Source organism: Fusarium falciforme, chromosome 10, assembly GCF_026873545.1.
Source record: "Fusarium falciforme chromosome 10, complete sequence".
Taxonomy (NCBI): Eukaryota; Fungi; Ascomycota; class Sordariomycetes; order Hypocreales; family Nectriaceae; genus Fusarium; species Fusarium falciforme.
In genome coordinates this window covers 1,213,834-1,240,409 of record NC_070553.1, presented here as the reverse complement: position 1 = coordinate 1,240,409, position 26,576 = coordinate 1,213,834, and the positions used below count along the sequence as shown (strand labels likewise).

General features: G+C 50.4%; 7 protein-coding genes and 1 pseudogene across 8 annotated transcripts, besides 1 other annotated feature; 4 read left to right on the top strand and 4 right to left on the bottom strand.

Moving 5' to 3' along the window:
- Nucleotides 1–226: 226 nt before the first annotated feature.
- Nucleotides 227–918, bottom strand: NCS54_01228200 (Cupin-7 domain-containing protein; the record flags this gene model as incomplete). The annotated part of the gene is made up of 2 exons (XM_053157522.1): nt 509–918; nt 227–458 (listed from the first exon to the last, which is right to left on the bottom strand). The coding sequence occupies exons 1-2, from the start codon at nt 844–846 to the stop codon at nt 227–229; spliced, it is 570 nt and encodes a 189-aa protein (XP_053013497.1). The 5' UTR covers nt 847–918.
- A 1,355-nt stretch (nt 919–2,273) lies between these two features.
- NCS54_01228100 (NACHT domain-containing protein) lies at nt 2,274–4,355 on the top strand (the record flags this gene model as incomplete). Its single annotated transcript, XM_053157521.1, has 6 exons — nt 2,274–2,383; nt 2,439–2,678; nt 2,795–3,234; nt 3,349–3,613; nt 3,665–3,828; nt 3,913–4,355. The coding sequence occupies 6 exons, from the start codon at nt 2,274–2,276 to the stop codon at nt 4,353–4,355; spliced, it is 1,662 nt and encodes a 553-aa protein (XP_053013496.1).
- A 1,238-nt stretch (nt 4,356–5,593) lies between these two features.
- On the top strand, nt 5,594–6,292 carry NCS54_01228000 (Hypothetical protein; the record flags this gene model as incomplete). The annotated part of the gene is made up of 1 exon (XM_053157520.1): nt 5,594–6,292. One exon carries the CDS (start codon nt 5,594–5,596, stop codon nt 6,290–6,292), a length of 699 nt encoding a protein of 232 aa, XP_053013495.1.
- Nucleotides 6,293–6,487: 195 nt separating this feature from the next.
- Nucleotides 6,488–8,329, bottom strand: NCS54_01227900 (Glutathione hydrolase; the record flags this gene model as incomplete). Its single annotated transcript, XM_053157519.1, has 3 exons — nt 6,488–7,814; nt 7,865–8,039; nt 8,089–8,329. The coding sequence occupies 3 exons, from the start codon at nt 8,327–8,329 to the stop codon at nt 6,488–6,490; spliced, it is 1,743 nt and encodes a 580-aa protein (XP_053013494.1).
- A 1,326-nt stretch (nt 8,330–9,655) lies between these two features.
- Nucleotides 9,656–11,395, top strand: NCS54_01227800 (HET domain-containing protein; the record flags this gene model as incomplete). The annotated part of the gene is made up of 1 exon (XM_053157518.1): nt 9,656–11,395. The coding sequence occupies one exon, from the start codon at nt 9,656–9,658 to the stop codon at nt 11,393–11,395; it is 1,740 nt and encodes a 579-aa protein (XP_053013493.1).
- Nucleotides 11,396–14,376: 2,981 nt separating this feature from the next.
- Nucleotides 14,377–15,261, top strand: NCS54_01227700 (Hypothetical protein; the record flags this gene model as incomplete). Its single annotated transcript, XM_053157517.1, has 3 exons — nt 14,377–14,714; nt 14,766–15,058; nt 15,104–15,261. The coding sequence occupies 3 exons, from the start codon at nt 14,377–14,379 to the stop codon at nt 15,259–15,261; spliced, it is 789 nt and encodes a 262-aa protein (XP_053013492.1).
- A 2,618-nt stretch (nt 15,262–17,879) lies between these two features.
- Nucleotides 17,880–19,909, bottom strand: NCS54_01227600 (annotated as a pseudogene). The gene is made up of 4 exons: nt 19,839–19,909; nt 19,706–19,783; nt 19,045–19,658; nt 17,880–18,997 (listed from the first exon to the last, which is right to left on the bottom strand).
- Nucleotides 17,880–19,909: a sequence feature.
- A 1,318-nt stretch (nt 19,910–21,227) lies between these two features.
- Nucleotides 21,228–25,969, bottom strand: NCS54_01227500 (DUF3883 domain-containing protein; the record flags this gene model as incomplete). The annotated part of the gene is made up of 7 exons (XM_053157516.1): nt 21,228–21,410; nt 21,466–21,747; nt 21,802–22,600; nt 22,651–23,289; nt 23,347–24,920; nt 24,982–25,786; nt 25,836–25,969. 7 exons carry the CDS (start codon nt 25,967–25,969, stop codon nt 21,228–21,230), a joined length of 4,416 nt encoding a protein of 1,471 aa, XP_053013491.1.
- Between the last annotated feature and the right edge of the window lie 607 nt (nt 25,970–26,576).

Below are 26,576 nucleotides of genomic sequence, written 5' to 3'. Positions count from 1 at the left end.
CAGAGATGAGTCCTCTGCTATCGTCGGGGCGCTACCAGGCGACGATGAAGTTGGCTTTAGTGTATCAATAAGCCAGAGGCCCAAAACGTGGTTGGTAGTCGATCTGCGAGCCTTGACTCAAGACTCCCTCTGAGTAACATGATGGATTATATTATCTTGGTTGCATATGTCCTGCGTGCCTTGTCCTGCGCAATTTGGCCCCCGAGTTTCTTTCACGACGGTGTGCTTAATACCACAGCCCATCGTTCGGCTTCAACCCCTTCTCCTTGCAGTGGTCATAGTACATCTTTGAAAAGGTAAAAATATCCATGGTGTTCTTTAGACTGTCATCGTCGTTGAAGAACTCGAGACTGCCAGTAATCGTAAACACAATCTCAGTACCACCGCTGACGAAGAGTGTGTGAATCGTGCCAGGGTTTTCGACCACGTAGTCTCCTGGTCTGGCAACCCAATCATACCTAGGCATCTTAGCATACTAAAATAGTAAGTTAAGGCGGATGTGACATACTCTTTATATCTCCAATTTCCCGAGACGGTGACTGCAGTTACACTTCCGCGATGTCGGTGCTTGCCCAGCCACGCATCGACGGGGGATCGCAGGACAACCACGAAGGTTCCAGTCCTGGTTTCCATGCGTAGTGGCTTCAGCTCGATTGGGCCTACCCATGGAAACCACAAGGTATCGTTTTCGCCGTTGATGTAGACGTCGGGTGAGCTGTATTTGTCCGTGAAGGCAATCTCGGCATGGTCCTTTTCCGTCAAGACTGATTCATTTTTGGGGGGCTGAGGAGCATCAGCACTCTTTTGGGACACTTCCGGAGTGTCGTCACTCTTTGAGGGAGCCATAGTCTGCGTTGGGCCAGGGAGGTATACACAAGAGTGATAGCAAGGAGCACCGTTAGTTTTAAGGTGGCTAGATGCTAAGGAAAGAAGGCGAACCTCGGGCCGTCCCTGGCGGATGGGGATTTTATAGACCAAGGATTCTGGGGAAAATGGTATGGAGAGTAGATGACTATTCATTTTATGGTGATTGGCTGTTCACCAAGGATTGGAACGCGATCGCCATACTGTCGCGGCGCCACAGTAGGAACTTCTGTACTAACACCATGCAACCTTGAACCCTTAAACTCTTTGCGGGCAAGAGATGTTACGCCTGGAGGGTTGCATCTCGGCCGAACTGCCCTTTTGGGTGTTGAAGGAGGCCAGTGCATCGAAGATCTTCAGCAACCGTGCTTTAAACCGCCCACCAGCTGATGCCGTAGCTTGGACGGCCATGGAGGTGTTCTAATCACCACGCTGCTGCCGCATGCTATTACATAGAAATTGCGAAATACGTTATCATGTGCCATCTTGCGTCAGATAAAAATAGGCTTTCCCTACGCTGCGGCTGAAGGACTACTTGGTCAAATATAGAGTTTGCAAGCTCTGACAAGGGCACACACCGCTTGTATCCTGATATGATGATGACGAAGGACACGCTTGCCAAACCCTATGGTCCACCTGCACCCACGTCGGCTACGTGCCCAAAAGGATATAGCATGGTTTCTGTTCGCGCTAAGCCGTGCATCAATGGCGGAGATTTGAGGAGGAGGACATAAGGTTATTTAGTCGAAAATTGTCAGTCTGTCATTAAAGTTTGGGCGCATCGTCAAGTCGTGCCTCGGCTGTGTTATTTCTGTTGAGTTGCTCTGAAGCCCCTCCCCCCCGGCCTCATGGAGCTTTTTTGACCAAGTTCGGACGAGAGCGGCTTCTTAACCGTTGTTATTACTGCTGTCAACTGCTGGCGGAGACCAATAGTAAGATCGACATATACACCGGGCCCGGTTCTCCTGGAGGCTAGAATAGGCCCTGACTATGATAGATCTGATCTGATGCTACAACTCCTTCCACTCCGTGACCGTCAACGAGAAGGAGAAGTATAAAGCTCTTTTCGAAGAGTAGACAATGGTGCAATACCAACGCTGTTGGTCAGGCTCCAGCTGGAGATCTCACTCTGCACCGCCACGCATTCATACTGGTTCTTGCGCCCCAGTGGTAGGAGGAAACTTGTCTTCTTGTGCCAAGCTCAGACAAGAGGATTATCTGGCTTCTGGTTGGTTATGCAGCTTCCATGGCCGACTGGTCATATTTCAGCTGATGATCTCTCCTGCATAAACACCGCACCTCATGAATCCTAAATCTCTCAAGAGCCTGATGAGTGCCCAGTTTGCAAACTCAATACAGCGACCTCCTATAACCCGAGTTTTCAAACGTTCCAAGGTGAATGTAACAAGATGAGCTTCGGCTTCGGTGTTGGCGACTCCATTGCGGTCCTTGAGCTCGTGAACAAGGTTCGCAAAGATTTTCAGAGTGCCCCGAGCCAGTTTGAGGACATCTCCAATGAGTTGGTTGCTTGGTTGCGTTGAGTCCCGAAAACGCCTATTGACCTGTTGGACCAGGGTTAGAAGTCTCTCGATTGTGCTATCCGAGGTCGACGTCACCGTTTCCGAGACCGAACTCGACGCATACCAGCGGTCAGGCCTACAGCATCTTGTTAGTAGCTGTCGAGATGTGCTTGAGACCTTGGAAGAGACGCTGGAAAAGTACAGGGACTTGAGTTCAGGTAATGGAAAGTTGAGAAGCCGGGTAAAGAGGGTTTGGAAGCGAATCAACTGGGAACCAGACGATATTCGGGAACTGTGAGAGTGGATCACGTTGAACACGACGCTGCTCAATACATTGCTTGGCGGGATTTTCAGGTAACGGACGCCTTATCCTTTCTGGAGTAACACTAAGTAAATGCTAAAGCGGTCAGTCAAGCAATTTGCGCTATCAAACACGGCGTAGGTCGGTTTAATCTTCAGCAAGACAACGAACAGCGTCTCAGGACACTCGACTGGCTAACGCCGCTTGACTATGACGCTCAACAGCAGGACTTCATTAGTCGAAGACAGCCGGGCACTGGAAAGTGGCTCTTGGACTCTAAAGAGTACCAGAGCTGGCTGACGACTGTGGGCCATACCTTGTTCTGTCGGGGTATGCCAGGAGCTGGAAAGACAATCCTTACCTCGACCGTGGTCGAAGATCTTACAACGAGATATCGTGGCGACAAGAAAACTGTCATTTCGTACATTTACTTCAACTTTCACCCGCAGGATGATCAAAAGCTCACCAATTTGTTGGGAAGCATCTTGAGGCAGTGTATCCAACATTTGGATCGGCTACCGGAGAGCGTCACCGCTCTTGAGAACGAGTGTAACAAAAGCAACAGGCGTTCAACACTCGAAGAGTTTTCAACAACGCTTCAGTCTGTAGCTGTTTGATTCTAACGTGCCTTCATCATCGTCGACGCACTTGACGAATGTCAAGCGTCGGATGGTTGCCGAGCCAGTCTTCTCTCAGAGCTGTTCAAGCTCCAGGCCAGGTGTGGCGTGAATATCTTTGCGACATCAAGATTTATACCGGATATTGTTGACACATTCGAAAATGGCACAACACTGGAGATACGGGCAAGCAGTAAGGACATAGAGAGATACGTGAAAGGGCGCATGGAGCATCTCCAACCCTTTGCCCGCCGGAACAAGCAGTTACAAGAGGAGATCAAGGCCGGGATATCAGCAGCAGTGGATGGAATGTATGCGTAAAAGAAATCTCGCTGTCGAAATTTGGCTAACCATCGGTATAGGTTTCTACTGGCGCAGATCTTTCTCGACTCGCTTGATGACAAGCTGAGGGCCAAGGACATCAGAAGCGGCCTGAACGACCTCCGCAGGCAAATTCAAGGACCAGGGGAAGGTGGCCAAGCCCAAGCGCTGGACTGCGCATACGAGAAGGCCATGGAAAGAATTAGTAGTTAAAAGCTAGGCTTGAGGGATATTGCACTCCAGGTTCTGGCATGGATCACCTGCGCGAAACCACCACTTACCCAACTAGAGCTCCAGCACGCGCTCGTAGTGGAGCCCGACACCGTTAAATTTAATGAAGAGAATCTCCCAGACATTCAAGGAATGGTATCTGCCTGCTGTGGATTGGTGACGATCGAAAACGAGAGCAGCATCATCCGGCTGGTACACACTACCACACAGGAATACTTTGAACGGACACAGGGAAAGTGGTTCCCAGACGCTGATGCAGAGATTACAACAACTTGCCTCACATACCTTTCGTTCGACATTTTTGAGGCTGGGGTTCTCTATGGGGACAAGGAGCTCATCGAATGCCTGCGTTCAAACCCACTCTATGACTACGCCACGCAGCACTGGGGCCACCATGCTCGCAAGGCTCTCACTCTGGCCGAGGAAATCATAGGGTTTCTCGAAAGCGGCCCGAAAGTCGAGGCTCGACTACCGGCGGCGGCACGGACCCAGATGGCGTGACAGGATTACACCTAACAGCGTACTTTGACCTTGACACCATCATGAAGTCGCTGCTTGAATAAGGTAGTATAGATCCAAACTCGGCGGCTAGCTTCAAGTGGCATGGAGACATGACGCCGTTATCGTACGCCGCCCAAATGTGCCACGAAGCCATCGTCAAGCTGCTTCTCGAGAAGGACAACGTCGATCCCGACTCCAAGAATGCTGCCTACAGAAATTGGGGCAGAACTCCGCTGTGTATGCTGCTGAGAATGGACATGAGTCGATCGTTGAGCTACTCATCAACACGGGTAAAGTCGACATCGACGCTGTAGATGAGATAGGGTCTTTCGACTTGTTCACATGACCTGGTGACGGATTGACGCCTTTGTGCGCGGCTGTGGAAAATGGCCACCTTGGCGTTGTCAAGTTATTGCTTGCTAAAGGAACGGATCCTGCCTACAAGCATAGCTATTCGGAAATCAGCGGAGACACCGAAACACCACTGGCCCGGGCGACCAAGAGTGGACATGAAGCTATCGCCAAACTGCTGCAGGAGAAAATCAAGTCTAACGCTGAGTCGGAGAAGCAATGCGATTGAACATTTGCCTGTCTTGTATGTTATAGGAGTCAGCTTTTATAGCGAACCCAGTTAGCTTCTCATTACATGTTGGGCCGCTGTCAACTTGATGACCTTGCGTGCTGTTAATAAAGGGTGCAATAGTGGCTCGCCCAAAATTGCCTCTCAAGGATAAGCCCCGTGAAGCTGCACATGATCTGTTCTTTGCCAGTGTGACTGATACTCGCTGAGTGAGGGCAGAGACAAGTCCCATGATGAACAAAAACAATATTTGGAGAGTGTGATGGAGGAGGCTGAGTGAATTGATGAGAAAAAAGACGGTGTCGATTTCGCAGCGTGCTCCGAGACAGTGATTGGTGGGATTTGATTGAAGAACTCCTTCTTAGCCTGACCAATCGTGACACTTGAAGAAACGATCGTCGCTTTAAAGCCTCATGACATCTTTTCTTCGCGGATGGTAACATGGCAGGGTCTCGAGGCTATTCTGTATTGAGTAGAATATCCGCGAATCACGACTGCAGACCGTTGAGGTAATAATTTCGGCCATTGGCCCGGAAGTAGCAGGCGAGGGTCTAATAAATGACGAGACAAGCTCTCTTGCTGTCTATATAATTCGACAACATGGCGAATTATTCTCTTGGAAAGGCTCATCTGCGCTCTCTCTTTTCACCCGGACAAGATGCGAGCCCTCCTTCTTTACCCCCTCATGCTGGCTTCCTCAGCTATGGCGGAGAAGCTTCTCTACCGAAATACCTTTGACAGCAGCGAGGCTGTTGCAGATTGGGTGCCAGAAGGTCCTGTCAATGCCACTATCAACAACCACACCTTGGAATTGAGCGGCGCCGGCGGCATTGATGACCACTTTGTCTTTTGGGCTCCTGAAGTTTTCCCTGACCGCATTCGCATCACCTGGGAGTTCACGCCTATCAATGAACCCGGTTTGGCCATGTTTTTCTTTGGTGCGGCCTCTGTAGCAGGTGGCAGCATCTTTGACAAGAACTTGGCTCCTCGCAATGGTTCCTATCCTCAATACCACTCTGGCGATATCCGAACTCTGCACGCCTCATATTTCCGTCGACGATGGCCTGAAGAGCGGGCTTTCCACCTCGCCAATCTCCGAAAGTCGCCCGGTTTCCACCTCGTCTCCCAGGGCGCTGACCCTATCCCTTCTGTGGAGGATACTCAGGGAGCCTATTACAAGGTCGAAGTCATCAAGGATAAGCGGGATGTTCGATTTTCGGTCAATGGCTTGCTGTTGTTTGAGTGGGAGGATGTTGATCGTTCTACGGGTCCTGTTGTTCGGGATGGGCGTATTGGGTTCCGTCAGATGAATCCGCTTGTTGGACGGTATCGCAACTTGGAAGTGTGGAAGCTGTGAGCTCCACGTTGCATCCAACTTTGGAACTTCAAGGCAAGCTATTAAGAGGATTTATCTACAGTGGAGGTGGAATAACGATTTTACGTATGCGGCTACATAACTTCAGTACTTATGCTGCATGGCCTCGAATTCGAAGTGACAATCGGTATATATCATGATTACTTCTATCTAGTCACTGCATGGAATCTTTTTTCTTCAGGTAGAATATCCTCCAGAGTTGGATTGCCGGGGCTCTCCAGCTGCGTCAAACGATCCATCCGGTAATCGCCTCAAAGCCTGAGCTGTGCTCTGTCCCGGCGCCACCCAAGTGATGTTGCACCCTATCTCCTTCATGTATGCCACTGTCGAGTTGTCAAATGCGTACTCGAATCTGACTTCTTGTGGCACAAGCTGGTCATGCATTCGTGGTGCAGCCAATGCCTCATGTGCTGTCATGTTCTTCTCGAGAACATTCAACATGACTTGAAGAGTCGCAGTGATGATACGGCTACCACCGGCGGAACCTGTGACCAGAGATATAGTACCGTCGGGACGTTCAACAATGGAGGTGCTGATGCTGGAAAGAGGCCGTTTGCCAGGGCGGATAAAGTTGGCCTCGCTTGGGATATATCCAAAAGCGTTGGATTCTCCGGGGATACTAAAATCGTTCATTTCGTTGTTCATTACCATGCCTGTCTCCGGGACCATAACCTGAGAGCCAAAGATGAGGTTGACGGTAGTAGTAAGAGAGATGGCAAGACCGGACTTGTCCATAGCGACCAGGTGTGAAGTTCCAGGTGTATCCAAAGACTCCAGGCCCTGAGGGTCGTATGCCTCAAGCCCCAAAGGCTTGCCTGTGATTTTCGATCGAACCTCCTCGGCTGTAGCGTTTGAGAGCATCTCGGCCTGATACTGGGACAAGCCCTTGACGAAGCTTGGGTCACCCAGGTTGCTGCGCATGCCATAACCAAACTTCATGGCCTCATCGATCAAATGAGTGCTCTCATTCACTCGGATAGGGTCGCCAATGAAATCATAGCCGCTGAGGATATTCATGATGGCTGCAGCGACTGCACCGCTGGAAGGGGCAGAGCCACTGGTGATCTTGCCACCTCGGTAGTTGATCTGAGAAGGCTCTCGAATGACAACGGAGTAGTTCTTGACATCCTCCGTTGTCATGATGCCACCTTTTTGCTTAAGTGTCTTGACCATAGCATCTGCAAAAGCACCCTCATAGAAAACATCCGCGCCATTGACAGCAATCGCTTCGAGGAAATCAGCATACCTCTTGCGAGTGATCTTCTCGCCGAGTTTGAGCAGGCTGCCTGACGGGGCAAAGTCAATTGACCAGGCCGGGTCTGTGACTAGGAAACTCTCGTTCTCGAACTTTGTGTAGGTGGTTTTCATGAACTTGACGAGGTCGCCATGAACGGGAAAGCCGTAGCGAGCAACGTTGATGGAGGGCTGTACCAGCTTTGCCCAAGGCAAGCGGCCGTACTTCTTGTGAAGGTGTTCAAGGCCTCTTAGCTCTCCAGGGACGCCGCTGTACCAAGTCAGTAAATATTCGGTAAGCGAATTTTGAAGATGCTGTACCTTGCCTGGCCCCCGTAGATGCTGGCGTTGACATTGTCCTTGAACATGTCTTCGGTGGCCGCAGCCGGCGCCGTCTCACGAAAGTCGACGAACTCGTATGGCGATGCATCCTGCTTACGAGTGGGCTTGTGAATGAGCATAAAGCCGCCTCCACCAATTCCAGAGTGATACATGCCTGCCGAGAGTTGGTTACTTGCCAGCGTAGCTGGATATTAGTCACTTACTGGTTGTCCCGACGCAGAGAACCGATGCTACCATAGCATCGGCTGCATTACCACCAGCACGCAGAATGTCGACACCGATCGTGCTGCAAATCTCATTTTCACAGGCAACACCGCCAAGCTTGTTGGTGTAGCGATTTGAGTGCGATGGTGACGTAGCCGGGGGATAGTAATTCGGGTAAGGGTGAGCATCGACCTGCTGTGTCAAGAAGCTCAAGAGAGCGCCGAGGACTTGGGACTTCATCGTTCAGACTGTCTTTTGGATAGAACAAGAAGAACCGTAGACTGATGATAAGCCAGAAATAAGAGGGAGAAATCAGGCTTGTATTAATACCGCGCAACGTGACACCAAAAATTGGAGACTCTTGATAACAGGGCAACACCACGGTTGATCCTAGCAGAGGGGAAATGCGGGGGTGGGCAATTACGCACGCGAGCAAGGGTCCAAGATATGGAAGATGGCTAGATTGTAATGAAATCTCGGGCCTTGAGCTCATTGAGGAGGGATCAGCGTGTTAGGGTGAGCCGATATCACCTCACCTGGCACCTCACCGAGTCTTGTCGGCCGGCCAATAGAAAGGCATGGCGAATTCCGTTGTCAGTCTTCTTGACTTTCTTATGCTCGGGAAAGTTTAGTTACCTTTCTGAGCACAGCAAAGTTGCAAGAACTCTTCGAGTATAGCAAACCTTGGGACACCAAAGACGGGACTCGCTTGGCCGGTTTACACGGCCCCTCAAGTTTTCACTAGTCATGGCTTCTCCACCAAGCTTCCCAAAGAAGAAGGTCATAACTGATTTGTCAATTGCGCCCAACCAGGGCGAAATCTAGGTTTGGAGGGTCAGATAGAATAATAGGAACGAATGATTCCTAGTTTCTCCGACCATGGGTATCGGCAGTGAGCTCTACCGACAGATCCAGGTCTTCCACATGTCAACAAAGATGGAAGCCCTGGCCAAACTAGCGGCAGAGGAAGCCGAAGAGTCGGCCAGGAAGATGGCCGAGGCGGCCAAACTGTTCTTGGGGCGAAGCCGGAGTCGGGGTCTCGAAAGATGAGCCGTGCAACGGAAGGTGTGATCAGAAGAGATTTCATTGCCATGGAATCATCCTCATAGAAAAGACCCTAGTTGTGAGACGGCCCGGCTTGCATGTAGGACCTCAAAACGCAAGGTCATCCCAACACTCGGATCACCTAACGACCAATGCCATCCAAGCCAAGCCAAGCCGTAAGCTTCGTTCTGAAAGGCGTTGGCGGGCCCGTCGGGACCCGTCTCCTGTTCCTTCTTCCGCGCCCTGCGTCACCTTTATTTCCCCTGTGCCACTTTTTTCCCCGCAACATCGTGGCTACCAGTCAGATGGTCTGTTTGTTAGCCACACTATCAGTATCTAACTTCCAGGGCTCGGTGTTCTATTGTGCCGATTCCAGGGGGGCTGACAGCCAATGTCGAACCAGAGGTGATCTGAAAGCTCATAACCTCCTCTCTTCTCCCCTTAACATCGTTCCCAGACGCTCAAGTTTGACCGCAAGCCTGGGATGAGCTACAATCCCCTTCCGATATGACAATGCCCAATATGGATCCAGCCCAACGTCAAGGCGAAATTGGGGCACAGCGCCAGGTATATCAACCACTGAGCCCTCGGCAGACAAGAGTGCTTCGGGTTCATTCTGCGACCAACTCCGATGTCGAGATCGAATGCGACCTGTTCACGGTAGACCTCAAGAAGAAATCAGGCGCAACAGTTGCGGGAAGCTCCAAGAAGGCTGGGTACGAGGCATTGTCGTACACTTGGGGGGATCCCGAGCCAACCAAGAGAATCTTGGTAAATGGGCTACCGTTCTGGATCTCTGCAAATCTCTTCGCGGCGTTGAGACAGCTTCGGCTCCCGGAACGACCTCGAGTGTTGTGGACAGATGCTATCTGCATCAATCAAAACGACCTAGTTGAGAAATCAGGCCAGGTGGGGATGATGTTCAGCATCTATCTCAAGGCGTACAGGGTCGTTGTCTGGCTGGGTCAAGCGACTAATGATGACGAATATCTCTTCAGCCTGATCAAGATCTACGGCACGGAGGGTATGGGTGGCATTCGTGGAGGGGTCGAGGACCCAAGAGCACGCAGAGCAGCGACCGAGCTCATCGAGACCAAGCCATGGTTCCAGCGGACTTGGACCCGACAAGAGGTACATGCGGCTCACAAAGTCCACGTGGCATGTGGAAGCCAGGAATGTCCTTTCGAAGACTTTCAGTTTGTCATGGATCGCCTGCTTCCAGACATGGATGAGATTCGGGATACGTTCAGACCCCATCGCGACCCTCGGGAACGAGCCTTGAGCGCGAGGAGAGCATACGTCTTCTTCAAACATCATTGCGAGAGCGACATGTATACTGAGGACGGCGGATTTCATCAAGCCTGGTTCAGGATGATTATGCGAAGCAGTCTATATGAAGCGACTTTACCACAGGACAAGGTCTTTGCTGTCCTCGGGATCATTGCAGAGATGACCAAGGAGGCCTACGACGTTACAGAAGGGTTCCCGGAGATTGATTACTCAAAATCGGTTTCGGCAGTGTTCGAAAGCTTCCAGAAGCACACAATCAACATCAGCCAGACTCTTGCCAGTCTCCAGATCTTCTACGACAGAGACGCCATCGGACAGGACTTGCCATCCTGGGCTATCGATCTGCGTCAAAACGTTACCCGCTTGATGCTTCGATTCGGCGTATTCCACTTTGACATGCCCTATACGGCGCCTCCAGTGCAGGCATATGACGAAGATGGGCTTTTGCGTCTCGAGGGAGCACGGATTGGAGTTATCACCTCAACAGAGAGTCCATGGAAAGGCGGAATGCACCGGGAGTTCAACTCCGAGATTTTGGGATCTTACTCTTCAGGTGTAGGACTGGAGAGCTGCTATTCGAGCCATGACTGGTGGATGCCCGATAACCAGGGCAACAAAGGCATCGAAGAGGTATACAAGATTCTTGAGAAGCGCTGCTCGTACAATTGGGCAGCCTTGGAACCCAGGAACAGCAATGTCATCGAAGAGTACAATATATCTCAACATCGCTGCTTCGTATTTGTGTCGCATCTGGTGCGAGAGGGAGATATCATGATTCATGCGTCTGGTGCCGAGATGCCTTTCATCTTGCGGCCGGATACAGAAGCAGGATGCTTCAGCTTTCTAGGTCCAGCTATCATCGCGATGGGAGTGGTGAGGAAACTAAAGGACAGGGATATGTTCACATATGCTTTTCCTCGCCGTGGAAGTGGCTGCGATGTCGGCTCGCCCGAGAGCTTTGTACTCATCTAAGGCGAACTTTGATCTACGTTAACAAGTAGCAACAGAACATCGCTTGACCGGTATAAATAGGAGGGTCTAACCTTGGTCTCATATTTATGTAAGAGTCAGTTGAAGCAGTTTCGATACATGTGGCTAGTTTAAGAAGCGAGAGATTATACCGATTCTCGCAAGTTTTTTTTCTCGACGGGCGAATTAAGGTCCGGCTTATGGTTCTGACTCCCGTCCATGGGCTGATCTCTTTACTACTTTCAATCGCCGCCTAGGCTTCCTTTCATCATTTCAGCCCAACCCTGGACGGCGAAATATGCATCGCTCAGTGAATCGTGCCTACCGAGAATGATACCGTGAGAAAGTGTGTCCAATACCTCGGCCTTTTCAACGCCGTTACCAACCTCAAAAAGGCGGTGAACGGAACATCCATCAGTGGTCTGACGAGGAAATACAGGACTGCTGCGGAAAGACTTCACTCCTCCGCGTGGCTTTGTCTGGGAGCTTTCCCCAAACGGTATGTGCTGGCCGGGGCCGCAAAGCCTCATAAGATTGATGGCTGACTGAAACTTCGAGACCGTACCCCTTCGAACAAGTGCCCGGGACCTACGAGTGTTGTGAAGCCGGCAAGAATGGTCTAAGTACAACGGTGCAGCTAGACTTGTAGGATACGGCCGGAGGCTCTGAATATAGCCACCTAGAGCCACTAACATGGGCGAAAGTAGACGTATTTGTCGTCTGTTTTGCGATCGACTCAATGGATTCACTCGACAGAGTTCAAAAGAGGGTAAGTTTGGCTGTGAGTTTCTTCAAATCCGATCAATCTCACTCGACTAGATACTGATCACTTTGTGTGTAGTGGTTGCTAGAGATCGACCACTTCCACCCACTTGTCCTCATCATCCTGGTTAAAATAAGAAAGGACTGTCACGACAGGGGATATGAAGATGGGAAAGTCGAATTTGTGACTTCGGATATAGGCGAGCAAATGAAGTGGATGAATAGTGCCTACAAGTATATCGAGTGTTCTAGCTTGAAGGGCGAGGGTGTCAGGGAGGTGTTTGGGATGGGAAGATCGTGGGGGTATTTGAGCTCTTGAGTCTCGCTGTAGTAGAACCGAGCAGCTGGCCATAGTGCAATAACAATAAGGATTCTAAGAACGCAATGTGTCTTCTATTGAAGGAGGGCCTCGGATAATTCCTAGCTATTTTATAATAACATCCTTTTAAAGTTTCATCATGCTCGTCTCACGATCCCCCCATTTTCTCACCCTTTCAAACTGCCATTAGACTTTTGCATAGCGTGCCATGCGCCACCAGGATACCCTGGACACATGTAAGTGACCAAAGACAATTCCGGACGGGAAATATAAGACGACCCACGCAACCTTGGGAATAGCACTTGTGAAAATCTCCGTAGCGGACTCTCGGCCGTCAATGCTATATAAAGGCACATTGAAAACCGCCCTAGCCATCTTCATTCCTCAAGAGATAATGTATCAACTCACAACGAGACTAAAGATTCCTCCGTGCGATCCAGACAAGGAATAGAAACACGGCTCACACAGCCGAGCATATAAATCTGAGCCTCCAACCTCCTGACAGTGGTCTTAGGCCAACATGGCTAGAGTGAAAGAAAAAAAGACAATTATAGCCCACCCAGGCCAGGTTGACAGGTGCTGAGCAGTGGGGACTCAGGCAATTTAGATGTGAACTATTGGAAGCGTCAGGCGTGGCGTCAATAGTTCTTCTTCGCCTTGCCTTTTCAAGTTGGGTCAGCCCGGCGCCAAGCAAATAGTCTTTAAATGAAGACCCAGCTCGACTAACCAACAACAAACAGCAATTATCATTTCGGTATCGACGCAGGGGTATCTATCAACTATAAGAACTCCATCTTGCGTTGTGCCAACGCGTCGCCACAATTTGCACCGACACCAATAATTACCGCTTCATTTCCTACCCAACCTTGAAGCCTTTTTTTCAAGAATGCCTTCGCTCAAACTTATCGCCGTTCCTCTCCTGGCATTGGCTTCTTCGCTGGCCAATGCCAGCGTCTGCAAACCATCAAGCACGTCGTCGTCTCCGGAACCTACTTCAACCCTCCCATGCCCAGCCTACACGCCCGCTGCTACGGCTCCGGATGGCACAGTCTGCGAGAAGGGAGTCCGGCGCTCAGGATACCTACGAAACCTCCCCATCCTGTATCGTCCGGCAAGCCTGGAGGCATGCGTTAAGTTGTGTGCAGAGACACAAGGCTGCGTGTCACTTTACGTGGAGCTTTATGATCCCCGCGAGAGCCCCCCGTACCCGTATTGCTACATCTTTCCTCAGAAAATGGATGACAGCGAGTTCTTCCTTCCAGCCACGCCAGGTGTAGGTGCCGGAACCTATTATGAACTTGGCTGCTATGAATGTGATCGGAGCGGGGAGTGAATGGATATGCACTACGTATCAGTGTAAATACAGGGGACGTATAGGGTGGTCCGGCGGCCGTTGCAGTGGATGGTGTCAAGACCAAGGTGTTGCGGTTTTCAGGATCAGGCTGAGATTCAGTTCTGACCTATGTACGGAGTAAAACAGCAGGCAATCCCTACACCAAACACTCACTGTCCTCACTGCGTCGACAAATCCTTCCCCACACTAAAGTAATAGCTAACTATCCAATACCAAGTTGGCCGTTTTCATGGATGCATTCCTTGAAGAAAAGCCATGGGCCTTTCAACACATCACCAGATTGAGAGGTGTACGAGAGACCATGACAGCACGTGACATATGGCCACTGGCGAATTTCTCCAAGTCAGCAGCAAGCGACATTTCTTTTCCCGTCAGCACTTCGCACAACTTGGCTCAACCGAAAAACAGTCTCATTGTTGAAATACGGCATGCAATAGCATGCCTGCAACCCCCGAGCACACATCTAGTCGAAATCCGCACTGCATCAACATGTTTCATGTACCACTTGACCCAGCGCCCACTGTCAGGGAGAAAGAGATTCATGCCAAAATGCTCGACGCCGCAAGAGACAGAGACATGCCACGCCTGCGGCAGGAGCTTGAGCGATGGCACATGTTGAAGGATGAGGAGCTGAGACCACCTGGAAGGATAGTCCTTCGATGGCCGAAAATTATCCACCGCGAGTTTGTCTCTGTGGCTAGAGAGATGGCCAACGAAGGCAACTCTGAGGTAATTGGATACCTGCTCAACATGGGCCTGATGTTCCAAACCGACGTCCTCGTGAGAGCTGCTCGCCGCTGTCATTGGGGGGTTATCAAGGTTCATATGGATTGCGGATGGTGGATTGACGGCTACCTTAGCAGTGATTCTGAACCTCCTCTCTTGGGGTACGCTTCCTCGGATAACAGGTCTATCATTGTGCTGACAGTGATATACAGGCGACTCATACACAAGGAAGAATGCGTTCGTGGGCTACTAGAACTTGGTGCCAATCCCAAAGCCATGTATACCGATGATAGCTATGATATCCCACACTTGGCTGGAAAAGCAGCTTCACCTGCTGTCATGCAACTGCTTCGAGAATACGGAGTCGACTTTAAGGAGACAAATGCGCTTCATGAGGCTACTCACAGGGAAGGGGATCTTCAAATCGACACCATGACCTATCTCCTCGACGAGATTGGTGTTCCCATCAACAAGCTCACGTTCCCATACCAGTGGGAATTTTCATGTACGTGGGTTGGTTGCTGTTGCGGCGCGGCACTTCACTGCGCAGTTGAGACTGGAAACATGGACAAGGTTGAGTTTTTGGTTGGTAGGGGAGCGGATCCCAACGTGAAGAACGAGGGTGGTAAATCTCCCCTTGACTTGGCCAAGGAGAAGGGATTTGCGGATGCCGTTCGGGTGTTTGAAGAGATTAACAACCGGACGTAAGCATTCAAGTGTAGATGTTGATAGAATCTAAAAGAGCTCGCGCTTGAATCGGAGCGATGGCAATGGGAATGGATGCCTTGGACGAAACACATTCAAACAGTACTCACATGTCTCTCTTCTGAGAAGTGGCGTTTCGAGGCTGAGTGCTAACTCATAGGCTTGGAGGCCAATAGAAACATGATATCCCAAGCCCCGGTGTGTGGCTGCCTTCTGCGGATGACAGGTGGCGGGGGTTTTGACCAGACACTGAATTTTGCCATTTTCAACCAAATGAGCACTTTCAACCACTCTTTTCCCCATGTCAAATCCATGTATCTACTGCTCCAAGTTGACCATCGAGTCGCTTGTTGCATTCGCACGTCAAAAAGCCAAACGAGGGCAGGCACATTACAAGCATCACAATTCCTTCAGCGACCTCGAAGTTGCGGCGCTTGCTGGTTGCGATCTGTGCCGGCTGGCTCTTGAAGACTTTCGGCGGCGGACTCTCTATGACAAAGCCAGAAATCTTAAACGGTCAGATGTGAAGGTACGGATAGAGATGGAACATGGGAATGCCGAATTCCCTGGGCCGCCCGAAGTGCGTCAAGCCATCGTCTTCAGGGTGGGGGAGACAAGCGCCGAGGACCTAGATGGCTTCGCGGAGGTGAGAGTTAGGTTGATAGCCAAAGAAGGTATTAGTGCTGTCCATAACCATCAACCATGCCTCCAGGCTAACAGGGAATCACGATCTAGATTGCATTCCTCACCTAAGTCCGTTTTCGGTCGACTATACCGTAGAGAATCAAGTCCTCCACTCAGCATCCAATTTTGCCACAGTCAATCAGTGGCTTCATCGTTGTAAGAAGGACCATCCAGGTTGTTGGCCAAACGAAACTCCAGTGCTCCCTACGCGAGTTATCGACGTTGGTACCCTGCCAGCGGACGCCCAGAATGACGAAGTGCGCATCTTTTTCTCTCAAGGAATAAGGGCCAAGTACGTTGCATTGAGTCATTGTTGGGGAGGAAAAATCGAACCGGTACTGGAAACGGGCAACTTGAATAGGTTCCAGAACTCAATTCCCTACTCGTCACTGCCAGCCACTTTTCGAGACGCCATCACCATCGCGCGAAACCTGGGCATCCAGTATCTATGGATTGACTCGTTATGTATTATTCAAGACTCTCGAGACGATTGGGAGCAAGAGTCGAACAACATGGGGCCCATATTTCGCGATTGCACCCTAGGCCTCTTCGCTGCAGCGTCCAAGAACAGCAACGAAGGAATCTTGAACAAAGAGCCTTCTATTTCACACCCAAAAGATGCTCAGCTTAAATTCTTCTCTGACCCTGAGGATCATACCACTATCATAGCATCTGTGAGATGCTTTTCCCCAAGGGAGTCATTCAAACAGATGTGGTCGCAGAGCCCCCTGGCCACTCGTGGCTGGACGTTTCAAGAGCAGGCTCTGGCACCGAGGTGCCTGATTTACGGCGAGAAAGGGATATACTGGAAATGCCCTCGAAACCTTCGCGCGTCTAAATTGTCTCATGTTCATGTCCACGATGTGCTGTTTAGGACGACCGAGACGATAGACCCAATCCTACACTCTCCTACTCCTCCCTGCGACCCTAGGATCTCCATGGATTTATCCAAACTGATGGAAGAATATTATGGACTTGTTTCTGCTTACTCTCGGCGAGCCTCGACGTTCCCCTCGGACAAACTACCCGCCATGTCAGCGATAGCAAAACCTTTGAGCCACAAGTTGGCCCAAGAAAACGCATCGCCCACGTATCTCGCAGGACTGTGGGAGATGGACCTTCCCCGGGGCTTAATGTGGCAAGCCGTGTCATCATCATACGCACCACACGTGTCTATTTACCGGGCGCCCTCATGGACATGGGCAACTACAGACAGCTCCATCACCTTTGCCGGGATATACGGATCGGGTTGGGACAGGATATGGCGCATGGGCCTAAGAGTTGTGAGCTGCGAGGTATTTCCTTTAAGCCCTGGCTGCCCTTTTGGCGAGGTCAAGAGCGGTCAACTTGTGGTGGAGGGCCGCATGATACCGTTAATACGCAGCAGACAAGTGGCTCAGACGGCTGGTTTTGAGTCCATATCCATAGGGCGGTGCAAATACGACGAGTGTCTAGATGGGGAGAACCCATATCCCTTTGAGTGACGCATATTTCCATATATGAAGGATGAACAAAGACTTATTTTAACCTTCGTTGAGAAGTCTAGAGCATTCGGCGGATCCAACCTCCGCCAGGGCGGCGAGCTGGAGATTGATCAGGCATCATGTCGCGAGGAGGGGTACAAGGCCGTGATCATCTCTATCGCGGACATTGATCCCCGAGAACCCCAAGAAGAGATGGTGGCAAGGGGTGTTTTGGTGCAAAGTCGGCCAGGGTCTAAGGAGTATGAGAGGATTGGCTCTCTGTCCAACCTTTACATTACATGCACGTGGCTTGATTCAATCCAGCGAGAGAGGTTGGTGATTGTTTAAGTGTTCAATGACAAAGGAAGATGCATTTTCCGGGGAACTGGCAGAGGCAAAGGGCTATTTCTCTTTCATTCTTCTCTCTGTAACTAGTTTAGTACTGTCTCTAAAATTGCCTGACTATCATTGTCCTCATAAATCTCCATTGACGCCATTCCCAACAGCCTTGTTGGTTTTGGCCTCCGTCTCAGCTCTCGAGATAATGTCCTCCCAAATTGGAGGCTTGCAACGTCGATCCTGACCCGCGGCCTCAGCATCGAAACCGAACCGCAACAGCGCATCTTCGCTGCACCACTCGCCCGTTGCCATGAGCCCGACGGGAACCATTCCTTCAGTATCCTTGGTAGCGATTTCTCCAGCCCCCTTGCTGCCATCTGGAACCACGTAGCCGGCAGGCACGTTCAATGCCGGAAGGCCACAGAAATTGGCTAACCAGACATATTCCATGCTTTCCAAGGTGCGACTTCCGTCGTTGAGACCATACGATAACTCTGATTGACCTGACTTAACAGGCCAGCCTGCGCAAGAGGTCGTCGGTGTAATTATAATCATCCCGGGATGTTTCTTCCAGAGGTACGCAAGATGCTGCATAATCAAGTTCCGTAGCTTCTGCGCCAAAAGGTAGTCTGTCGACGGGGTAGTGCGACCTAGAGAAAGCAGAATCTTGTTGGCAGGAGTAATGGTTCGAGTATCAACAAGTAACGTTGAGGCGTCAGTTAGTACAGTGAGAGCGTGAGCCATCTGGCCTTCAGCGGCGAAAGGGATTTCGATAGGGATAACAGTGTAACCATGCTGAGCAACCAAGGAGTCGACAAGGCCACGGACCAATTTCTGTACGCTGGGCTTTGCGCGGGAGAACCATGCTTCATAAATACCGAGGACCTTTGTGACAGGTGGTGATGGCTGAAGATTTAAAGGAGGATATTGGGTTGACGAGTGCGGCTCTGCGATTGTCTCGTAGGCGGCCACTAGAGATTCCATATCGATGGCAAGAGGACCCTGTACTGCACAAGTTGGGGAGTGGTTCGGGCCAGGCCAGCACGTAATACGGTTGTGAGTTGGCTTGAGTCCAAATACTGAGCAGAACGACGCCGGAATACGGATGCTGCCACCACCATCGCTGCCAAGAGCAAGAGGGATGATTCCGCTGCTAACGGCATAGGCTGGGCCAGAGGAGCTCCCACCAGTGTAATAGCCGGGGTTAAATGGGTTAGGAGGCGTGCCATGGTGTGGGTTATTTCCGGTGGTGTCTGTCCTTGTCAATGATAATTATAAAGTAGAGAACGTTTCGACTTACCCAGACCATACTCATGCATATGCAGTTTACCAATGATAATGGCACCCGATTGCTCCAGTTTACGGACAGCCCAGCTTGTCGATGATGTCCCGTCGGCAGCCTCTTCAGAATAATCATTGACGGACCCAAGACTCGTCGCATATCCGTCATAGTCATAGTCATCCTTAATACTTGATGGAATGCCGTCCAGGGGACCAATAGGCTGCTTATTCTTATACCGCTGAGTGGACTCTTCGGCTGCCTTGAGAATTCTCTCAACCTGTATTTCCCTCCAAGCGATGGAGTGCTTGCCCGGTTGGCCGCCATCGCGACGGATAAGAGGTAGGATGGCTCTGACCACATCGGTAGGGGTCAACTCTCCAGAGAGGTACTTGGCACGATAATCGGCCACCGAGTACAGCTTGAGAGACTTCTGCGACTGCGAGAGGCCTTCGGTGGCTGATAGGAGAACCCTTTCACCACCAGCCTCAACTTCCGACTGTGAAATAGGCAGCGGAACAATGGTGGGATCATAACGTGGCTCAATATTCATGAGGTCGGGTAAGATCTTGCGGAGATCGGAAAAGCCAGCATTGTGCCAAGCCATCTCACGGATGAACCGGATCCATTCCATCCTTGGAAATATGAGTAAATGTTGAAGGAGCTAAGTCGGGGGACTCACAAGAAGGCAGCGACAACAAGAAACGGCCCCGTGAGGACGGGATTGGGCCTCCTTTCGACGGCATATTGAACATTTGGCCTAGCAGCAACGTCAGCTGCAAGACCAAGATGGCGGGGAACAGCATGCACTGTACCCTTTCTTTGGCTCGGGATAGTTGAAAAACCTCCTCTCCTCTGGTTCTTTGCTCATGATGGCGATACAATACCTGGTGTTGAAGTAGTCAGTTGCGTGTCAAATTGTCGAGTGGTGAGTGTGTTGGTTTTATTCTCGGAGATGGAGAATACGGCAGCCGCGGATGCCGATTGACGTCTTGAACGCGTGATCTGCATGTGCATGGATCAATTGAGCCTCGGCCGTTGGAAAAATGACAAAAATATGCAGTCATTTGTCTTACAAAGACGAACGTTATGTGACGTCGCATCTTGACACCTAGCCGTGATGTGATGATGCAGAAAGCTCCAACCTAAATTGTTAATAGACATTTTTGACTTAAATTGTACTGACCTCTCCTATTAGGCTCGTAGGCATGTTTATCGGGGCGTCTGTCGAAAGCTGGTGGTCGCTCGCTTACTATCTGATTCATATGACCCTGCTTAAATGTCCTTCAAGGTCTCCCCATCCAGCCTCACGATATTATCACCAGTTGTCTGTTCGTAGTGGGGAGAGCTAAAATTAACAGGATCCTTTCGACCTCCGACTTCCTTTTTTCGATTTCTGGAGCTACCAGCATGCATGAGCCCTCTATCTGACTTAGAAGCCGTGCTAAATCGGACTTTTACTATTTATCCGAAACTCCAAGTCATCTCAACCAGCACCCCGGCCAAGAAATAAATGAGACAACAGAACGGCATAGGGTGTCACCTAACTCATATCAGACATAGAAAACCAGGTACCGTACTACGACTGGCCTCCCATCTTCGACCTCACTCACCAGATCACAACCATCAACACCCAAGAAGTCCTCATCCCGCAAGAGTGGACGGGTTTTGCTGTGGTCATGGCCATCATAGCTGCGCACTTTGTAGTGACTGCTCTCACCATGGTGCTCTTTGCGCAGCGCACCGAATCTTCCCTCTTGGGCAATGCCCGGCAAGCCGTGCCGCAAATGGGCTTTCCGGAGATGCAGGATATCATCAGAGCAGCGTGCGGCGAGGGTATGAAGGGCAAGGAGGTGGCTTCGCTGATCGGGATCAAAGGCCTCCAATTGCGATATGGGAACATCCGCCCAAATGGTCATCCTGCATTAGAGCTTCCCACTCATCATCAGAGGCTTTTCGTCCAAGGCCCCTCCAAGTAGATCTGACAAGAAAACAGAGTCGAGGATATGACGGGGTGGGGGACTGAGTTCAAGATCCGGGTCATCTTTAGCGTCGATCTGAGACTTAATCTTGAACCAGTAAGCCACTAGAAGAGGTAAAATTCGTCAACCTAGCCTGGATAGTTATTCAATTATACCCTATATCTACACTAGTGCAATAGCTTGGCTAGTAACCCAACCCACCCCAACCCCCCCCTCTCAAGCTTATCTAGAATCTCGACTTCCTTCGCAAACCTGGTATCCATGAGGCGAGGTAAAAGTTAGAAAGCCATTAAGATAAAGGCTCCATGGGCGTGGGTAAGCCTTGAGATCCGGATTCTCCCCCTCGATGTCGTAAACTCGCAGAACAATATAAGCGTTGTTGGGGTCGTCGTCAAACCTCTGCATCTGTAGAAATCATCAGCTCAATTACCCAGCAAAGAATTTTTCTTAGAAGCCGTACCATGTTGACTTGATTTTGGCTAACATAGAATATTTCACCATCGCCACCAGTGGTGGTCTTGACCTCCAGGTGATACGTAGTGTTGCTGGCATAAGCCGGGTTTAGATCCAGGCCAGCTCGTAAGAGGAACTCCTTCATGCGGCCGTGGGTGTCGAGGTACGTAAAGTCGCTAAAATCTCTCTCGAGCCCAGCGAAAGGCGGATGTCCGTTCTCGACTCGTAGCCTACTGGTCCAGTGTTGAAAGGACCAGTCACTGACATTGCGTTCAAACAGCGCATAAATCTGCAACAAAGATGAGCATCGTTGGAATAAAGAAACAAGCGAAAGGTATCTTACGAAAGCCTCTCCGAGGAAACCAATCTTCCTCGTTCTGACTTGATGAGCAGTTGACGTAGAGGTCAATTCTGGAACGCGATCCTCATCTTCATCAGCCTCTGTTGAGGAGACTGGGAAGACTCCTGCTATGGGGATATTGCCTTGAGCATGAGAATGTTGAAGGGAGTGTAGATGTCTCTCGTTTCGGGTCCGTGCTTCAACAAAACCTCGCGTTATGGGACGTTTCGATATCCGATAGTTTCTTGCACTTCTAGCCACGCTCTGAAGCCGTGACTGGAAGGAAGGGATCAGCTCGCGTAGGGAGTACTGGGCTTGGATCTGTTCCGAAAATGTGGAAAGATTCTGTTCGGAAAGTCGAGCCGGCTGGCCGACGGCAACGAATTGTCCACTTGGTTCATCTAAAACCATCACGTCGGAGTCTGTTCCAGCTGAGAGATTCAGGCTGTTGATGGTTCCCGCATCTGGTGGATAGCGATTGTGTTTAGCCATGATGGTGTTCAACTCATCAAGCGGAGCAGTCAACAGGAGGTTGAAGAGGTTGATGTCTTGAGGTTTGACATTGTGCTGTTTGGAAAAGAACTCGGCCAGCTTGTAGTTGACCTCGGCCTGTTTTGACTGAGGCGTGACTGCGCGAAAGTAGATCTCTGTGTAATCTGTTGTTTCTTGAAACGTGACGAACTCGTTGTCTTCTTCGACTGTGATGGAACCGAGACGTCTGGTGATGACGACAGATGGTACAGACCGCACTCGCAGGGGCCTGTGGTCATGTCTCGAACCGGGATCGAGTGGTTGATTGAGACTGCAGATGTGAGCAAGGTGTACCATAGACCAAAAGTTAGAGTTGCTCACAGAGAAAAGTATTGCACTCGGATCTTGAGATCTCGTTCGGTTGACATGTCGTGGATTGGTGTCCCCCGTGGCTCGACCGTCTCTTCGATAGCAGACGAAAAGTACTTACTCCGGGAGTTCATCCTTGAGAAGAAGGAGTCCAGAACATTCACCACTCTGACGGAGAAGTTGAGGATGTTGACCTTGCCCCGGAAGGCTGCCTCCAATGTTAACCTGTCTGGAATATACCAATCTGCATTGTGGAGGGACCTGAGGATGATCTCGGACTTTGCATCAGCATGCGCGGCTCTGACGATGGGGAAGACTTTGGCATGCAGAATCCGCAGGTAATGGGTGACGGGCAACTCTGAACCTGCTGTCAGGCGTTCGCTCAGCATTGTCAACAGTTCCTCGCAGCGTTTCGCCATGCCTTCAGAAGTCTCTTCTTGCAACAAGCAGAGCTCATCGGCAACGTTTTCGATGCTGGCGGGTCCGATGCCAAGGATGTTGCAGAACAACTTTCTGCAGTCACCGTAGCGGTTTGAGAGCCTGGTTACCTGCTTGAGGGCTGAAGGTGCACTCCAGACACAGGATCCATGTGTGATCCATTCTGGATGAGGTCTAGCCACAAACACTAGAGGCTTCGAGTTGAATACTTCCCTGAAATTATGTGTTAGTCTCTATACAGAAAGAAAAGTGGACAGCCGAGGTTCTTACAAAATCTCTGGACTTTCTCGATCCAGGCTTAGACAGAGCCCACGGTAGGTTTCGTGAACGAGGTCCCTGTCGACCGACTCAATAGGGATACTCGCGAGTGCCTGAAGCTCCTTCAACCTGGAAGTGGTATTGGGTGCCGTGAGGATCCCAAACTGATCGAGGAATGCCCACCTCTCGGGGGCTGGGAGGTTAGCGAAGTCAAGATGTGGACACGCCCGTACGAGATCTAGTGTCGGAATGGCCAACTCGCCAAGTAGTCGATGGGTACCATCACGACAGTCTACCTGAAGCTCAGGGATAGCAGGTAATAGCCGAGGGTTGACGTCGTTGTTCTTGCAAAGTTGTTCAATCACCAGCAATAGATCCGTCACCTTTGTGTCTCTCAGGAACAACCACTCAGCACTCAACATGTGGTCCCGGACGAGGACTGGAACTGCCGAAATGTTCTCAGACTTCAAGAGCCAGTTGTAAAATTCGTCTTTCAAGGCACTATCCTCGGCGCAGATGGTCTTGACGTACCCTTTATCCAGCATGTTGAATGGATTTTTTGGTATGTCCTTGTACTTGTTGATGAGGCGGGGTTTGGCCGTGCGGACGTCAATGTAGATCTGAGTCTTGCGTCGTGTAGAATACTCAGGCTTGTTGACATAGAAGTATATCTCAGGGGCGCCTTGTCCCGGGCGTAGATGCCGATGCTTGAAGAAGTAACCGGCATCACGTATTAGATCTTCCGGTTGGCGGTCTGACAGGTCGGAACCATTGCCGGAGTGCAGTTCCATGATTAGACTGCAGACCTGAAATGGAGTGTAGGCTAGGATACCCAGGAATTGGTAGAACTTTCGTCTATCCGAGTCTTGACATGCGGTCTGGTCGATAATTGAAATGCTGATACCGCTAGGAACGTATTCGTCGCCAGCCTCGGAGGCCATGTAGAGGCGGTCCGTCCTCGCGCTGACCCAAGAGCCATCTCGGAGAGGGATGATTGGGAGGCCCATCAGTTTCTCCTTGAGCTCCTCCTTGCCATAGAATAGGCGGGCAACGTGCTGGTGCCACCCTGCAGGTTTGGCGTCGAGGCCAGAAGAGCCGACCTCTGCGACCCACGTTGAGAACTCTTCGCACAAGTCGGACGTACCGGTTCTTTGGACTCCAAGAAGAGCAAGCTCATCGTAAACGCCATCGTAGTTGAACGACAGATGCTTCTTCCGCAAAGAAGGACAGTCAAAGAGGGCCTCTCCTTCAAATCGGAACTTGCGGGGCATAAACTTGAGCTCTCGGGGTCGACAAGGACCAGTGGCATGATACCGTGATTCGAGGATCATTTCGGCTTTGAGATCGGTCAAGATATTCTCGTGCAACGTGTTCCAGAAATCATGGGCGTGTCGATGGTGCTTGATGTACTTGGGCCACGAATATCGTAGTCCTCCTTCTGAATGGTTCGCTGGACCACGGGCAAACCGTTTCACGGCCCCTAAGAAGGCTTTTCTAACGGCTTGAACCAAGGCTGTGTTCCACTCGCGGCTATAATCGAGACCCTCACGACTAGCGACGAGTAGAAAATCCGCATGGATTAGGAACTGTGATTAATATACTCAGCCAACCGCGCTCTCCCCTTCTCTCTGCTCTATTGCAACTAACCGTGAAGCCGAAGTCGTCAATCGGCAGAAAAGCAAACGCTTTTTGCGGACTGATCTTTGGTTTTGAATGTTCAATAGGAAAAGCCAGAATAATCTCGGACGTCGTGATTCCCTCTCTCCGCTCATCCTTGGGTATTTCGCTGGTCCTGTATCGTGTGATGGCATACTTCGTCTTGCCAGATGCGCCTTCACCTTGGTGACTGGAATGAATAGTCGCAATCTCTCCCAGCGCAGCCGAAATATCACCTTCAATGTGATATGATTTTCTGGTGTCGCCAATCTGGATGTTTAAAACACGGAGGTTTTTGAGGAAAATGAGAAGCTGAGGCTCCATATTGCGCAAGTCGCCCTCGGTCTCGGTGTAGTCGTTTTTACTTTTCAACTGGAGCAAGAACTGGGTATGGTCCGGGAGGCGTTGTCCGCTGGGGAAGGAAGAGTGGATAGGAAGAACCATGCCGAGATGCTGGTTCCGGTCGAGCTTGAACTCGTAGTAGCCGCTGGCAATATGAATAATGTCGGCGGCCTTGAAGACTGACTTGAATCCGATTCCCTTCTCACCTATGTAACCCCTCTGCCCATTGGTGGCGCCCTTCTTGGTACTCTCTCCAATATCAGTTATAGCGTTAATGTCTGCAAATGTGAAGCCAGCTTCGTTGCAGTCCGTTCGTAGATATCCGTTTTCAGATTCCGAGAACAAGGTCAAGCCAAGGCTAGGTGACACCCCAGGCAAGAACCTAGTATCGTCGGCATTTTGGATGAGTTCAAGGAGGAAGTGTGAAGGATTTTGGTAGAGCGTATCCGAGACACTAACTCGGTGTTAACACTTGGGTTATGGGTTGAAAGGGGATCTCGTACAGGTTAAGAGCTGCAATGAAGCCCCGTTCTATGCGGTCTGGTTCTGTATCTCGGTGTCGTCCGGCACGTAATTGTGTTCGGATGTGCTCAATCTGAGCATCCGCAGATACCTTGGATGTTGCCGTGCCGCTCATTGGAAATGTGGCGACGCAGAGAGAAGGATAATACGGGAAATTGTTATGCAAGGTCTAGACAGGAAGGATAGGATACGACCATGTTTGAAAGCTTCAGAGATGATAAGTGACCAGAAAGCTTCTATTTTTGGCAAGGAATCCTCTAAGAGACCGTTTCAGAGGCCCAAGATCGATAACATGTTTCTAATGTAGGTAGGTCTTGATATGGCCGCATGATCCAGGCCCATTAACCAGGCCGTGTTGGCTCTACGCGACCCTCCATTCTGCTGTGACATGAGTTAATTGGACCATAAAATGGAAAAATGTTAAATTTAGTTATATGCTAAGCCTCCTCGTAAGACTTCTTGAAACATCTTCAACCAACAACATTTTTCGATTGCCTCTTTCTTGATCATCTCTGTATCATTCCACCTCCAGGTTTCTCCGCCGGGCTTATCAAAGGAAAACTGTAAAAACAAGGATTCAAGTCTCCAAGTGCTTTTTTTTTTTGTTTTTTTCTTTTTTTAGAAAAAAATAAAAATAAAAATAAAGTCTACGCAATCAGCCTCAGTATTGAGACAATCACTACAATTCACGTGGTCCACATTCTCCATCAAGTAGGTATTGA